Consider the following 14,926-nt stretch of genomic DNA (forward strand, 5'->3'; position numbering starts at 1 on the left):
AACGTACAAGCCTAAAAATAGCTTTTGTGTACAACTTGGAAGCAGATATCTCTAACTTTCGGTGTTGCGTCTGAAGGACAACTTCACCAAAAGAAGATGAAAAATCAGCCTCAATCTCTCGGTATCTCATGTAATTCAACCAACAGAAAAATTGTTGTAAAAAAATCTCTCAAATTAGTAAGAACCGAGACATATTTCCAAATTCAGAATACAAACCTTCGCACCTAGAAGTTGTCCTAAAACCCGCAAAAAATTTACCTCAAATATGAGCAGTAGCCGAATACTTCCGCTTCTGATACATCTCTAACATCCATAGATTTCCTTCCAATCCAAACTAAGTCACTAGTTCATCCCACTTACGCTCAAACACATCAACATCTACATCACCCAACAAACATTGTTTAAACTTACGAACAAAATGAGGATTTTTAATGTTACTAGTGGCATTTCGTATCAAATGCCAAGCGCAAAGACGGTGATGCAATTCCGGAAAAACCTCTCTTATGGCATTTCTCATTGATAAATCTCCATCAGTTATAACAGAGACTGGACATTTTCCTCCCATCACTTCAAGAAAATTCTCTAACAGCCAAACATATGTCGCTTCAGTTTCATCACCCACAATTGCAGCCCAAAAAATAATGTTCTGATTATGATGGTTAACTCCAGAAAATATGACTAGAGATGTGTTGTATTTTATTTTCTTATAGGTTGCATCAAACGCCAAGACATCACCAAAGATCGAGTAGTCCATGCAACTAACACCGTCACACCAAAACAAATGTTTCAAACTTCCATCTGCATTAAGTATATGCTTCCAAAAAAACATATCACTCCTCTTGCACACACCCTTCAGAAAATCTATAGCCTCTTCAGCATCAGAAAGCCTAGAACCCCTTCTCTTGAATTGCTCATTACACATATCTCGTTTATTGTAACCAACATTTTCATACCCGTCAGCCTGAGATGCAAAATAACTATAAATTCGTGTTGTTGAAATTCCTGCGTTCCTCATCGTATTCATCTGATATTTGTCATGCTCACTCATCTTTCTATGTGCAGGAAGCATCCTCTCAAATTTTTCTTCAACAAAAGAATGATTATGCTCATCATCAAATAGTTTAATGTACCAACGTTGACAACCCATATTCAGATAAACTTGTATTTTAGCTTGACATCCACACCTAGTCAATGGTTTGTGCTCTCTTTTGCGAGATGTCGAATTTATGTATTTTTCTTCCCTCATACCGTCCCTATGACAAAGAAATGTTTGTTGAACCACTACACCATTTCTATTTCTAACAACTCTACTCTTTCTAGCAGCAAATCCATGTAGACACCCTTACCAGTTATAAAACATATATGCAACTTCACGATCTAGAAAATGATACCTCATGCCCTCCGGAATAGTCATGTCTTTGAAGTTGATTAATTCCAAATCAGTAACCAAGTTCACAGCGAATTCATCTACAAAATTGCATCCTGTTCCCTCATTGTTGGTGCCTTCAGCAGCTTCATTGGTGGTGCCTTCATCAGCTTCATTGCTAGTGTCTTCAGCATCTTCATTGTTATTGTCTTCAACATCTTCTTCTAAATCACACCCACCACTCTCCAGTAAAGAACAATTAGGCATACCCTATTCATCAAGAATAAATCATAAATTACCACCATATTCACTTCCATAATACAGATACATTACAAAAACATAAAAAACAATAATAGATGCTAACCTCAGATTCACTGTCATCAGGTTCATTGAGGCGTGGTACTTGAAAATTACTCATGATTTCATCAGCATCCATAATGCAGATCAATTGCCATCAGATTCCATCATCGAGTCAAAAAGTCAGAAATGGATTTTAATTTATAAACCCACATAAAAATATTTGTACTCAAACTAATATGTCAGTAATCATTCTAATGTTGCAAAGCAATCGAACAACAACTAAGGAAAAATTCAAAGAAATCAAACACATAAATCAGTGTTTCTTATAAATCTTTTTTTTAAAGGATGTTTCTTATAAATCTTATAAATAATAAACTATCGAACAACCATAAAGAGTGGTTAGAATGAGGCTATTTGACAACACTGGCAATAGCAGCCATAAAGAGTCTATGTAAAGCAGGTGTAACAAAAAAAAAAGCGGCAAGAAGAAATATATATTACTGCATAGTTCTAAAGCCACAATGAAAAGAACAAAACATCACCAACCTAAGATCTACATAATCAAATATATTATAACATACTATTGCATAGTTCTAATTCTGTACTTTTGGTAAAATCTTGAAACCGAAAAGGTCAACACAATGCTAATGATTTAGTGACAGTTGATAATAAATAAAAAACTATCGAACAACATATTTGCTATCAATTAAGCAATTTAGTTGATAAGATTCAAAAGAATCCATTAAATCTTACACGTTCTTATAAATTGCTTAATCATTCTATGTTGCAAAGTTATCCAACAACAACTAAGCAAAAATTGAAAATAATCGAAAATATAAACAGATCTGAAAATTTCAACAAATTAAGCAACTTATAAGATTTAACCCATAAGAACATATAAATCAGTGTTTGTTTACCTTCAACAAAGAAAGAATGAGAACCAGTTATGGAGTACAGATCTCTAGAGAAAAAGTCTATTCAGATCTTCACATATGAAGTTGTTGCTTTGGTGATGTTTTTTTCCAGAATTTTGGTTGAACTCATGTGACTATCTTTCTTCATCAAGTCTGAACCACGTGTGTCTTTTTTGATTAAGTGAGAGATGATGATTTTTATGTTGTAAATAGTAATCTCTATTAAAGAGGGGGGGGGGGGGGTGTGATACCAAATTTAGTTTAATATTCCATTATAATTTGTTTGTCCCTTAGAAAAACCAAACAAAAGCTACTTTCAACCTGTAAAACTGCCACGTGTGGGTTACAACACAACTTTCCCATGGTGGGAAAACTTTCCACTTTCCCATGGTAAATGCCACCCTTATTCACACTTAACTTTATCATTAGTTAGTTTTCTTTTTGGTGTACCAATCCATTAAAACAAGGTTGCCTGAAATTTGATCATTCACACTCCGTAAGAATGAACTCCAAATACATTGGAAAAATCCCAAGAGGTCATTTTTTTATTTTATTTCATAAACTTGGCTAATAGCCATAGTCATTGATCTCACGTGCAGACTTATAACTTTGAAAATTTATAATGGTCCCAATGGTAACTATCACAAGGTGATTAATCATCTTATTTGTTGATTAGAGTCGTGTGTCTATCAAGGATTTCTTAAGTCATGTATAAATGATGGCATTTCTATAAACCTACTATATACATATGCATACATGTGTACCATTAACCCATTGCTCCATTTTCTCCATAATCAGTCACACGTATAAATACAACTCCACTCACCTTTCATATGGTTTCTATACTAATGCTTTCCTTGAATCAACATTTATTCCATCTAATTTGTAAAAAAGTTATATTGTTCATCCCAAAAGCTAGCAATTGGTTATTGGATTTTCTTGGATTAATTAGCTGGTGTCGTGATGTGCTAACTTGAATTGAATCTTGAAAGTCCCTTAGCATTTAAATGAGAATTATGTCTTATGTTTTAGTAAAGTTCAATGCTGTCATCGTGAGTTTAAGTCAGTTGGTATGGACAATGTATTCTAGAGTTCAAACCTTGGCCACCGCATAAAAAAACTACAGTTCAGTTAACATAATTTTCTTTGCCTCTTCATAAAAAAAAATTGAGCCAATTTCCAATGTAGAGTTCAAGTGAGAAGTTAAACTTTGGTCATTGAAACGGTTAGTGCATGCGCAAGTTTCAATCATTCCTATGCACCATTAATGATTTGCTGAGCATTAATTGTGACCGTTCGTTTTTTGTGTGTAGGTAAACTAGGTTGTACACGTTTCAATTTACCATCAATTCTACCGGTTTCCAATGCATTAAAACATGAGAGGTTAATCTTAGGGTATTTACATATGCTAATAAGTGGTAGAAATATGGTGTCTTGAAATGGCTATTAACAAAAGTCAAAGACAGTCACTCAAACAAGTTGGTGTACACCTTCCACAATCTGTGTTCTTTCATGGTCAACTGTATGTTGCAATATCAAGAGTTACGTTAAGGAGCTGTCTGAAAATTCTATTGACAGATGAGGGTGTTTGCATTAATAGTATCGAAATGAATTCCTTTAAATACAATTGTATTTATTATCTTAATGTGAATGTTTTCAGCTGGGTATGTAATATGTCATTTTGTTTTTTAATATGAAATTTGCCATTTATATGACCTGTGTGGCAGCACGGGTGGAAAGTCTAGTCTTATATAATCCAAAGGTACAATACGCAAACCCTACTTTGCCAACCCCAATTGCTTGAGCGGGAACCTAAATTGCCATACTTAATAAGCCAATTTGAAATTCAAAAATGTAATTGAGGATTACAAGGAGCAGACAAACTAACTATTGGTATTCCAATAGCATTCAATGTTCGCTTCCTTCCCAATGAGTTGTTGTGCTTTTCCATTTCCCTTGCACTATGTTGTTTTAAATGCAGGCATTTCCCAATGCTTTACGGTTGATACCGAGGGTGGGTGGCATACAATCAGTTATGGATGCTTTCAATATATATATATATATATATATATATCCTCCTCAGCTACTTATGAAGGCCACATATCAAAGTTAAATTTCATCCTATTTCTACGTGCTCATTCCAACCATTCAACTCATATGGCTCCATTGTAGCCGGGAAAATCAACATTAAGTTGCGCGTTCGTGTGATACACCTCTGGACAATTCCTGAATTCAACAAGCCTAATGAGGATAGTTCCATCCACATGATGTTACTGGACGATAAGGTTACAATTTTGTGTTATATTATTTGATCTGCTTTTTGGATAAATATGTTGATGAAACAACATTGCGCATCTGACTGTATATTTATATATTTTTGCAGCTTGGGAAGATTCAGGCCAGTGCTAAAAAACATTTGGTTCTTAAGTTTAAGTTAATGGTGGAAGAAGCTGCTACATATGAGGTTGAGAATGTTTTGGTTACCAGAAATGATCCTAAGTATCAAACCACTCATCACAAATTCAAGCTCAATTTAATTGAGAGGACAAAGTTTACAAAAATTGATGCAAGCAATATCCCTTTGAATCATTTTGATATCCTCCCTTTTAATGACATACTAGAGTCTGATAGAGAGGAAAAGATAATAGGTTTGCCTGTGTGTATAATATATTGTTGGAACAAAATGTGTTTAACAATGAACCTTAAAGAGTTTTGATGATAACAAGGTATTAAAAATTGTAAATTGGACTAGCTAATATTTGTTCAAGTGTACAGGACCATAATTATAAAGTTACATCATCATTGGTTCTGAATGAGCAAATAAAGAGCTAAGGAAACAACAAAAATTTGAAGCTTGGAAGCTCCTGAAGGCAACTTGTTACTGAAGAGGAAAAGCGCTCCTGAAGTTAAGTCGCTTCTGAAGTTGGAATAGCGCTCCTGGAGTTAAGACGCTTCTGAAGTAAGAATAGTGCTCCTGAAGACAAGAATTTCAGAAGTCTTATCATCAGAAGCTGCATCATCAGAAGCTGCATCATCAGAAGCTGCAGAAGTCATCTCATCAGAAGCTGCCTCATCAGAAGCCATTTCACCAGAAGCTGAATATCAACTGGATTTGCAAAGAATCAAGAATTGAAGAATTATCAATGCAAAAGCTGTCTATTGGATTCGAAAACACAAACAAAGGATTAGTGGAATTTTGCAACGGTCATTTCAAAGGTGTTTGAAGGTGTGTGTTTGCAATTTGGACGAAAGCGTTGACATTGTACTCTGTACGAATTGTACAACCACGTTCTCCACTACTCTGTTTTGTGTCCACGCTACAGGACAAGAAAACAGCTCCAGAATACGGTTTCGCCTGCATAGATGTTCCTTTGGATAAGGAATGGATTTCAAATTTGTTCTTCATAGGACAACAACCATATCAGGCAAAAGATCATTGGTGAAAGATCAAGCTTCAACAACGACTCTTTGGTGTGCTGGCAATTTCACAACGTCTCTTTCACACCTCTATATAAAGGAGTGAAGACCTAGAGAATTGGTAATGCAAGAACGCTGAACGAAAGACTCACAAGATTTTCACAAGTACCAAACCTCTGCTGAAATTGTTCTGCATTCACTTAGAATTTCTGTGTCTCAAAGTCATATCTTAGAAATTCTTAAGTCCTTTGAGTCTGTATCTAATTTGTATTGTGAGCACCTCTGATTGTATATCAAGTGTTCAACCTTAAACAATTTTCTGTGTAATTTTGTTTAGTTAGGAAGTCTCTTGCAATTGTGCTTGAGCAGGAAGTCTCTTGATTGTGTTCTTGAGCAAAGGAAGTCTCTTGCTTGTGTGCTTGAGCAAAGGAAGCCTCTTGCTTGTGTGCTTGAGCATTTGTAATCAGATATTACTCATAGTGAAATCTCCTTGGAAGTGCAAGGGGGACTGGACTACTTCCGGTTTGTGGAAGGAACCAGTATAATTGCTTTGTGTTGTTCTTCTTCTCTCTCTCTGTTTTATTCCGCTGCACTTAGATTCTGATCATCACTTCAGAAGCTGTCTCAATTAGCTTCTGATCAGTGTATTCAGTTGTTTAGAGAAACGAAGAATTTTTTTTTTTTTCAAAACACAATTCAACCCCCCTTCTTGTGTTTTTCTCACCTTCAATTGGTATCTAGAGCCTTGGTCTGTTGTGTAACACTTAACCGTGCAACAGTCAAAGATCTGAGAAAAACATGACTACTCCTCCTCCTAATGGTTCTGGTTCTAGTGATACTAGCTATAAAAATGTCTCACATGATTATAGTGATAGTAAGAAAACCAGTGTTGGAAAAGTTCCAAAGTTCAATGGAGATGCTGAAGAGTTCTCTTGGTGGAAGACCAATTTTTACAGTTACATCATGAGCCTGGATGAAGAATTATGGGATATTCTGGAAGATGGTGTTGGTGATTTAGTCCTTGATGAAGAAGGAGCTGCTGTGGATAGAAAGAAACATACTCCAGAACTGAGGAAACTCTACAAGAAGCATCATATTATCAGAGGAGCTCTTGTCACTGCCATACCCAAAGCAGAGTACATGAAGATGAGTGACAAATCCACTGCTAAAGCTATGTTTGCTTCTCTCTGTTCAAATTATGAAGGGAGCAAGAAGGTCAAAGAAGCAAAGGCTCTTCTGCTTGTACATCAGTATGAGCTATTCAAGATGAAGGATGATGAAACTATTGAGGAGATGTACTCAAGGTTTCAAACCTTAGTTTCTGGGCTACAGATTCTAAAGAAGAGCTATGTTGCTTCTGATCATGTAAGCAAGATTTTCAGAAGCTTACCTGCCAGATGGAGACCCAAGGTGACTGCCATTGAGGAAGCTAAAGATTTAAACACTTTAAGTGTCGAAGATCTTGTTAGTTCTCTCAAAGTTCATGAGTTAAGTCTTAATGAACATGAGTCTACTAAGAAGAGTAAATCAATAGCTCTTCCATCCAAAGGCAAGTCATCAAAAGCTCTCAAAGTGGTTGAATCTGAAGAGGAAGAACAGTCAAGTTCAGATTCTGAACCAGATGCTGCTGAAATGGCCATGCTCTCAAACAGACTTCAATATCTGGCCAAGAAGAACATAAAGTTTCTCGCCAAAAGGGGTAACTCCAGAAGCTCAAGGAAAGAAGATCAGAAGGGATGCTTCAACTGTAAGAAGCCTGGACACTTCATTGCTGAATGCCCTGATCTTCAAAGAGAAAAGTCAAAGGACAAATCAAAGAGGTCTACATTCAAACCAAGCAAATTCAAGAAGCAGATTAAGCAGAGTTTAATGGCAACCTGGGATGACTTGGGTAGTGAATCTGGATCTGATAAAGAGGAAGCTGATAAAGATGCAAAGGTAGCTGTTGGGTTGGTAGCAACAGCAACTTCAGAAGCTGGATCAGATTCAGACTCAGAAGATGAAAACGAGGTATATTCCAAAATTCCCAGAGATGAACTTGTTGAGTCACTTAAAGAACTTCTTACACATTTTGAAGTAAGAACCAATGAGTTGAAGGATTTAAAAGAAAAATATGCTGATTTGGTACAACAGCAAAAATCAACTCTATTGGATCTGAAAGCTTCTGAACAAGGACTTAGGGGCTTTGACTTCATGTGTAAAACATATGAAGATCAGCTCAGGTTCTTATGTCAGAAGCTACAAGAAAAGTGTAATGAAAAACCTTTAAGTAATCATGAAATTGCTCTTGAAGATTTCATTATATCTGGCATTGACAGAAGCAGAGTAGCTTCTATGATTTATAGCATTTACAAGAACAATGGCAGAGGAACTGGTTTTCCAGAAGTGAAACTTGAGAAAACCAATCTAAAGTCTTGTTGTGAATGCATCAAGGAAGGTCTGAAAACATTCTTTGTACCAGAAGGGGCTGAGTTGGAAACTGTTATTCAATCAGAACCTGAAGCTTCTAGTTCTAAGGCTAAGATTATTTCAAAGCTAAAGAACTCTAAGTCAAAGGCTATGATCAAATCTGATTCCAAGACTTCAAAGGTTAGGATCTTGAAAAGATCAGAACCTATTCCTCAGAGTCTGGTGAAACCAAAATCTGGGGTTTTGAAGTCTAGGTTTCAGAAGAAGACAGTTACTGCTTCTGAAGTACCAAAACCTAAGGTGATGGTTAATCAGAAGCAACCCAACTCACAGCACAAGGTACAAGAAGTGAAGAGTAAAACCTTAAGTACTAACCTTCCAGGACCCATAGAACAATGGGTACCTAAAACTAAAAATGTCAATGATGCAGGTATGTCTAAGAGCAGTGCCAAAGCAAAGATCATGGTACCTAGACAGCGGTTGCTCAAGACACATGACAGGAGACAAGTCCATGTTCCTCAGCCTAACAATGAAAGAGGGAGGAAATGTGAAATTTGGAGGCAACCAGTCAGGCAAGATCATAGGTACAGGAACTATTGGTAATTCCTCTACCTCAATTAATAATGTATGGTTGGTAGATGGTCTTGAACATAACCTCTTGAGCATTAGTCAATTTTGTGATAATGGTTATGATGTGTTTTTTGAAAAACCCAACTGTACAGTAATCAACAAGGAAGACAAATCCATTGTGTTCAAGGGAAAGAGAGTTGACAATGTCTATAAAATCAATTTTTCTGAACTGGCTGATCAGAAGGTGATTTGCCTACTATCAGTGAATGATAAGAAATGGATGTGGCACAGAAGGTTGGGACATGCTAACTGGAGGTTAATCTCTAAGCTTAGTAAGTTACAACTTGTAAAAGGGCTACCAGACATTGACTATCATTCAGATGCACTCTGTGGTGCATGTCAGAGAGGGAAAATTGTGAAATCATCTTTTAAAACCAAAGACATTGTTTCAACCTCAAGACCTTTAGAATTACTCCATATTGATTTATTTGGACCAGTAAGTACTGCATCCTTATATGGAAGTAGATATGGATTAGTCATTGTTGATGATTACAGCAGATGGACTTGGGTGAAATTCATAAAGAGTAAAGATGTTGCGTGTGATGTATTCAGTAGCTTCTGCACTCAAATTCAATCTGAAAAAGAATCAAAAATTTTGAAAGTCAGAAGTGATCATGGTGGAGAATTTGAAAATGAGCCATTTGAAGCCTTTTGTGAAAAACATGGAATTTTCCATGAATTCTCTTCTCCTAGAACACCACAACAAAATGGGGTTGTAGAGAGAAAGAATAGAACTTTACAAGAAATGGCCAGAACCATGATTCATGAAAACAATTTACCAAAACATTTTTGGGCAGAAGCAGTGAATACAGCATGCTATGTTCAAAACAGGATCTATATTAGACCTATTTTGGAGAAAACAGCATATGAACTCTTTAAAGGAAGAAAACCCAATATCTCTTATTTTCATCAATTTGGATGTACTTGTTACATTCTGAACAACAAGCTCTACCTAAAGAAATTTGATGCCAAGGCCCAAAGAGGAATCTTTTTAGGTTACTCTGAAAGGTCAAAGGCATACAGAGTGTATAATTCAGAAACACTCTGTGTTGAAGAATCTATGCACGTTAAATTTGATGACAAGGAGCTTGAAGATAAAACTTCAAAGCAAGGTGAAAGTTTTGCAGAGATACAGGTTCCTGAAGCTACTCCAGAACCTGATCAGATAGTTGAGTCTGAAGATAGTCCAGAAGCTGAACCCACATCAGAAGCGCAAGATGAAACTGCTTCTGATGAAGCACAAGATGGCTCACATCAAGCAGATCCTCCCAGAAACACATTCAAACACAAGTCTTCACATCCTGAGGAGCTAATCATTGGAAACAAAGATAGTCCAAGAAGAACAAGATCACATTTCAGACAAGAAGAGTCAATGATTGGACTAATCTCAATGATTGAACCTACAACAGTTGATGAAGCACTTTCAGATGATGGATGGATCCTAGCTATGCAAGAAGAGTTGAATCAATTTCAAAGAAATGATGTGTGGGATCTGGTACCCAAACCTCAGCACAAGAACATTATTGGAACAAAATGGGTATTCAGAAAGAAGCTGAATGAGCAAGGTGAAGTAACAAGAAACAAAGCCAGGCTTGTTGCACAAGGGTATAGTCAACAAGAAGGCATTGATTACACTGAAACGTTTGCTCCAGTTGCAAGATTGGAAGCAATCAGGTTACTTCTTTCCTATGCAGTTAATCATGGCATAATATTATATCAGATGGATGTCAAGAGTGCATTTCTCAATGGTGTCATAGAAGAAGAAGTGTATGTTAAGCAACCTCCTGGATTTGAGGATATTAAATATCCTGACCATGTTTTTAAACTGAAGAAATCACTATATGGCTTGAAACAAGCTCCCAGAGCTTGGTATGATAGACTAAGTAATTTCTTAATCAAAAATGATTTTAAGAGAGGACAGGTTGACACTACACTCTTCAGAAGGACCCTTGAGAAAGATATTCTTGTTGTGCAAATATATGTTGATGATATAATATTTGGTTCTACTAATGCATCTCTTTGCAAGGAATTTTCTGAGTTAATGCAGGATGAATTTGAAATGAGCATGATGGGAGAGCTGAAGTTCTTCCTTGGCATTCAAATCAATCAATGCAAAGATGGAGTCTATGTTCATCAATCAAAGTACACAAAGGAGCTTCTGAAGAAGTTCAAACTTGAAGATTGTAAAGTGATGAACACTCCAATGCATCCTACATGCAACCTGAGCAAAGAAGATGAAGGAGTTAAAGTAGATCAGAAGCTGTATAGAGGTATGATTGGTTCTTTGTTATACCTCACTGCATCTAGGCCAGATATTTTATTCAGTGTATGCTTGTGTGCAAGATTCCAATCAGATCCTAGAGAATCTCATATGACTGCTGTCAAGAGAATCTTCAGGTATTTGAAGGGAACAACTAATCTTGGACTCCTTTATAGGAAATCCTTAGATTATAAGCTAATTGGATTCTGTGATGCTGATTATGCTGGTGATAGGATTGAAAGAAAGTCAACCAGTGGCAATTGTCAATTTCTGGGTGATAATCTTATATCCTGGGCTAGCAAAAGACAAACAACTATTGCTATGTCTACAGCAGAAGCAGAATACATTTCAGCTGCAAGTTGTTGTACACAACTACTTTGGATGAAACATCAGTTGGAAGATTATCAGATAACTGCTAACAGTATTCCCATCTATTGCGATAATACTGCTGCTATTTGTTTGTCTAAAAATCCAATTTTGCATTCAAGAGCTAAGCACATTGAAATCAAACACCATTTTATCAGAGATTATGTTCAAAAAGGAATTTTAGATATACAATTCATTGATACTGAAAATCAATGGGCTGATATATTTACTAAGCCTTTAACCGTTGAAAGATTTGATTTTATAAAGAAAAATTTGAACATGCACTTTATATCTGATTAGATGTTTGCTTGCTCATGAATAGGATTTTAGGTTCTGAAGTTAGTTCAGAAGCGGTAGTCCATCAGAAGCTCTTTATTGAGGTTCTGAGGAAAACTCGCTTCTGATGATGACGTCAGCATCTGAAGTCCAGAAGCTGGAATTGTTGCTTCTGAATAGTTGAATTAGTGTAAATGTTGGAAGTTACCTTTTAAAAAGTAACTTCTGGCCCACTAACTTGGTAGTTACTCTGTGAACTTCTTACGTGGCCTGTATGTATTGGTGTATAACAAAAAGGGCAATGATGATTTAATAGCTTTGAAAGTACTTTTCACGCGCCCCCAATTTTGTCATTAATGTTATGTTTGTTTGTCTCTTTTGAATTGCAATCGTTTTACTTTTAACACTTTGACAATTCACACACTTCTCACTCACAACAAACACATTTGCTCTCAAACCTCTTGCGAAGTAAGCGCATTCTCTCAACCTTAGAACCCTAAAATCTTCATTTTCTTCAAATCTTCGTCAATCATCAAATGGCATCATCTAGCTCGCAACGAGAAGATTCAGTATCTACTTCACGAATGGTCCCTGAATATGACTACAGAGGAAGAAGCATGAAATTGGAAGAATGGGATTTGCAAGTTCAGATAGAGAATCCAGTGGATTTTGATTCTCTGAATTTTCATAGGTGTTCAATCAGAAGCTACTATGAAGAGCAAGGACTCATGCATTATTTCAAAATGTTGAATGGACCAACATATGAAGCTCTGGTTAGACACTTCTGGGTAAGAGCAAAATTTTACAACAAAGCGGCATCCTTAGCTGAGGAAAGTCAGATGGTGTTAATGTATCCTGAATTAAAAGGGAAAACAAGAGAAGAAATGGGTCTTGCGCCATTTGTTGAAGATGAAATCAGGTCTAGCATCTGTGGTATTCCAGTAAGAATTGCACAATGGCACATAGAGTATGTTCTTAAGGCTGCAGCTTCTGGATACTACTCTGGAATTGATCTTTCAGATGCTGCTGAAAAACGCATTTGGAAAAAGCAAGCCAACTTGGTGATATACAATTCTGAGAAGGAGAAGAAATATGCTGAATTGAGCATGGAAACTAAGATGCTTCTGAAGATTCAGAATGAGAACCTGTTTCCATGTGGTGACTGTGTGAAACCAAATCTAGCTCAGAAGGTCCTTCTCCAGCACTTCATCAAGAAGGAAAAGGTGAATGTGCCCAAATACATGTTCAAGTACTTGGTAGAGTGTCTGAAACAGAGTCAGCTACTGGATAAACCCTGGGTTCCTTATGGAAGACTCCTCTCAGAGATATTCTATCAAGGAGGTGTCTTGGACAGTCTCAGTCAATCTCAAGGCTTCACAGATCAGCTACTTGACACAAAAACTGGAAAATTCATTAATGCTCATACTCTCTTGAATATGAAGCTAATCAGTGAAGTCACCAAACTTCAAACTGATTTAAGTGAATCTCTTGTTGTATCTGATCTTATGAGAGAATTTCCACCCATCTGCAAAAAGGATCCTATTGAAGTGCAGATGAGGTACATCAAAGATCACTATGAGGCAACCAACAAAGTCATCAGGTTGGATGAAGTACCTGAGGAAATGTTTGGTGGTGCTGTGCCTCTAGCAAAAGCCAGAAGGAATAAAAGGAAAATAACTGCAGAAGAATATCTGAAGGTTGAAAAGTCTGTTAAGAAGGCAAGAGTTGCTTCTGACAAGCTCAAGATTGGTGGTTCTTCAGTACCATCAATTGAGGAAGCTATTGGAGACGTGGATTCCAGGTTGATCATGGATGTTGGCATTTCTCTTGATCAACCTGCTATACCAAAGAGGAAGAGGAAGCCAGCCTTGAGGAGAACCAAGGATTTTCCTCATATCACCTTAACAGCTCAAGCTGCTTCTGATTTAGAGTTAAAAGAGTTACAAGAGAAGAAGGCAGCAGCTGAAAAAGTCTTGGAAATTGCTGCTGAGCTACAAGAGTCTGTAGTATCAGAAGCCAAGCAACTGTTGCAGATGTCCAGTGAGTCTGCTAAGGAGGATTCTGATCCTGAACCAGAGAAGGTAATTAATATATCATCAGATTCCGCATCCAAATCATTATCAGATTCTGATGATTCTGATGATGATATACCCTTAGCTCAACTGTTTCAAAAACCAGTAAAAAGCCAATCAACATCAACCAAAACCAACGATAAGCCCTCTCAGTCAACTACTTATGAACCAGTTGGTCACATAATTAATGAGAAGTTGGCTGAACTGGCTGAGCAGAGAGAAAGAGTCATTGATACTATTTTTCGCCTTCACCCTCAACCTCTTAACATTCAACCTCTCAACATGATTCCTCCAGAAAATGTTGAGTTTACCTCAGAAAAGGCCTCTGAAACAACTCCAGAAGCAGCTGCTTCTGAAAACGTTGTTTCAGAAAACCCCCATCAACAAACACCTGAACCACATAAACCCACAACACCCCCACAATCACCATTAGCTACCATTGACCCCCAACTCAACAATCAAACAACAAATTCACCACAACAACCACCAACTGAAACTGAATTTCAACCTTTACCTGAACACTCTCCAGAACCAACTCCCATGGATGTTGACATCTCTCTAGTCAATGTTCAAGCCTCAACCTCCACCTCACACATTGTTTCTAACCAGCCTTCATCTTCAAACACACAAACACACCTTACCATTCCAGTTCCTAACCCTGTTCAAGATCTGGAAATCAGTGATTCTGATCTTGAAACCCTTGATCAACCACCCACAAACATCCTGGAATCTGGATATATTAATTCTGAGCTTCTGACAATTCTGAGTCAGATGCATAATCTGGTGGATCAAAGAAGGACGATTGATCTCGCAGGTGCATATGAAGACTCCTGGGCATCTCTTCAGAACCGGGCAACTGAGCTTATCGAAGAAATCAAGGCTAAATGCATCAGAGTCAAGCAAGCATCAGTCAGAA

General features: G+C 37.0%; 1 protein-coding gene across 1 annotated transcript; it reads right to left on the bottom strand.

Moving 5' to 3' along the window:
- Nucleotides 1-334: 334 nt before the first annotated feature.
- On the bottom strand, nucleotides 335-1,808 carry LOC146954794 (protein FAR1-RELATED SEQUENCE 5-like). Its single transcript, XM_085745993.1, has 3 exons — nucleotides 1,731-1,808; nucleotides 1,392-1,636; nucleotides 335-1,253 (listed from the first exon to the last, which is right to left on the bottom strand). Exons 1-3 carry the CDS (start codon nucleotides 1,800-1,802, stop codon nucleotides 335-337), a joined length of 1,236 nt encoding a protein of 411 aa, XP_085602119.1. The 5' UTR covers nucleotides 1,803-1,808.
- Between the last annotated feature and the right edge of the window lie 13,118 nt (nucleotides 1,809-14,926).

Source organism: Medicago sativa, chromosome 1 (assembly GCF_051527215.1).
Source record: "Medicago sativa cultivar Bolivia chromosome 1, Bolivia_mono, whole genome shotgun sequence".
In the NCBI taxonomy this organism is placed as follows: Eukaryota; Viridiplantae; Streptophyta; class Magnoliopsida; order Fabales; family Fabaceae; genus Medicago; species Medicago sativa.

Coding starts and splice junctions, on each gene's coding strand:
- LOC146954794 (XM_085745993.1), bottom strand. CDS start 1,802: ATGGATGCTGATGAAATCATGAGTAATTTTCAAGTACCACGCCTCAAT. Junction 1,637..1,730: donor CTGATGACAGTGAATCTGAG/GTTAGCATCTAT, acceptor CTTGATGAATAG/GGTATGCCTAATTGTTCTTT. Junction 1,254..1,391: donor ACTATTCCGGAGGGCATGAG/GTATCATTTTCT, acceptor TCTTTGTCATAG/GGACGGTATGAGGGAAGAAA.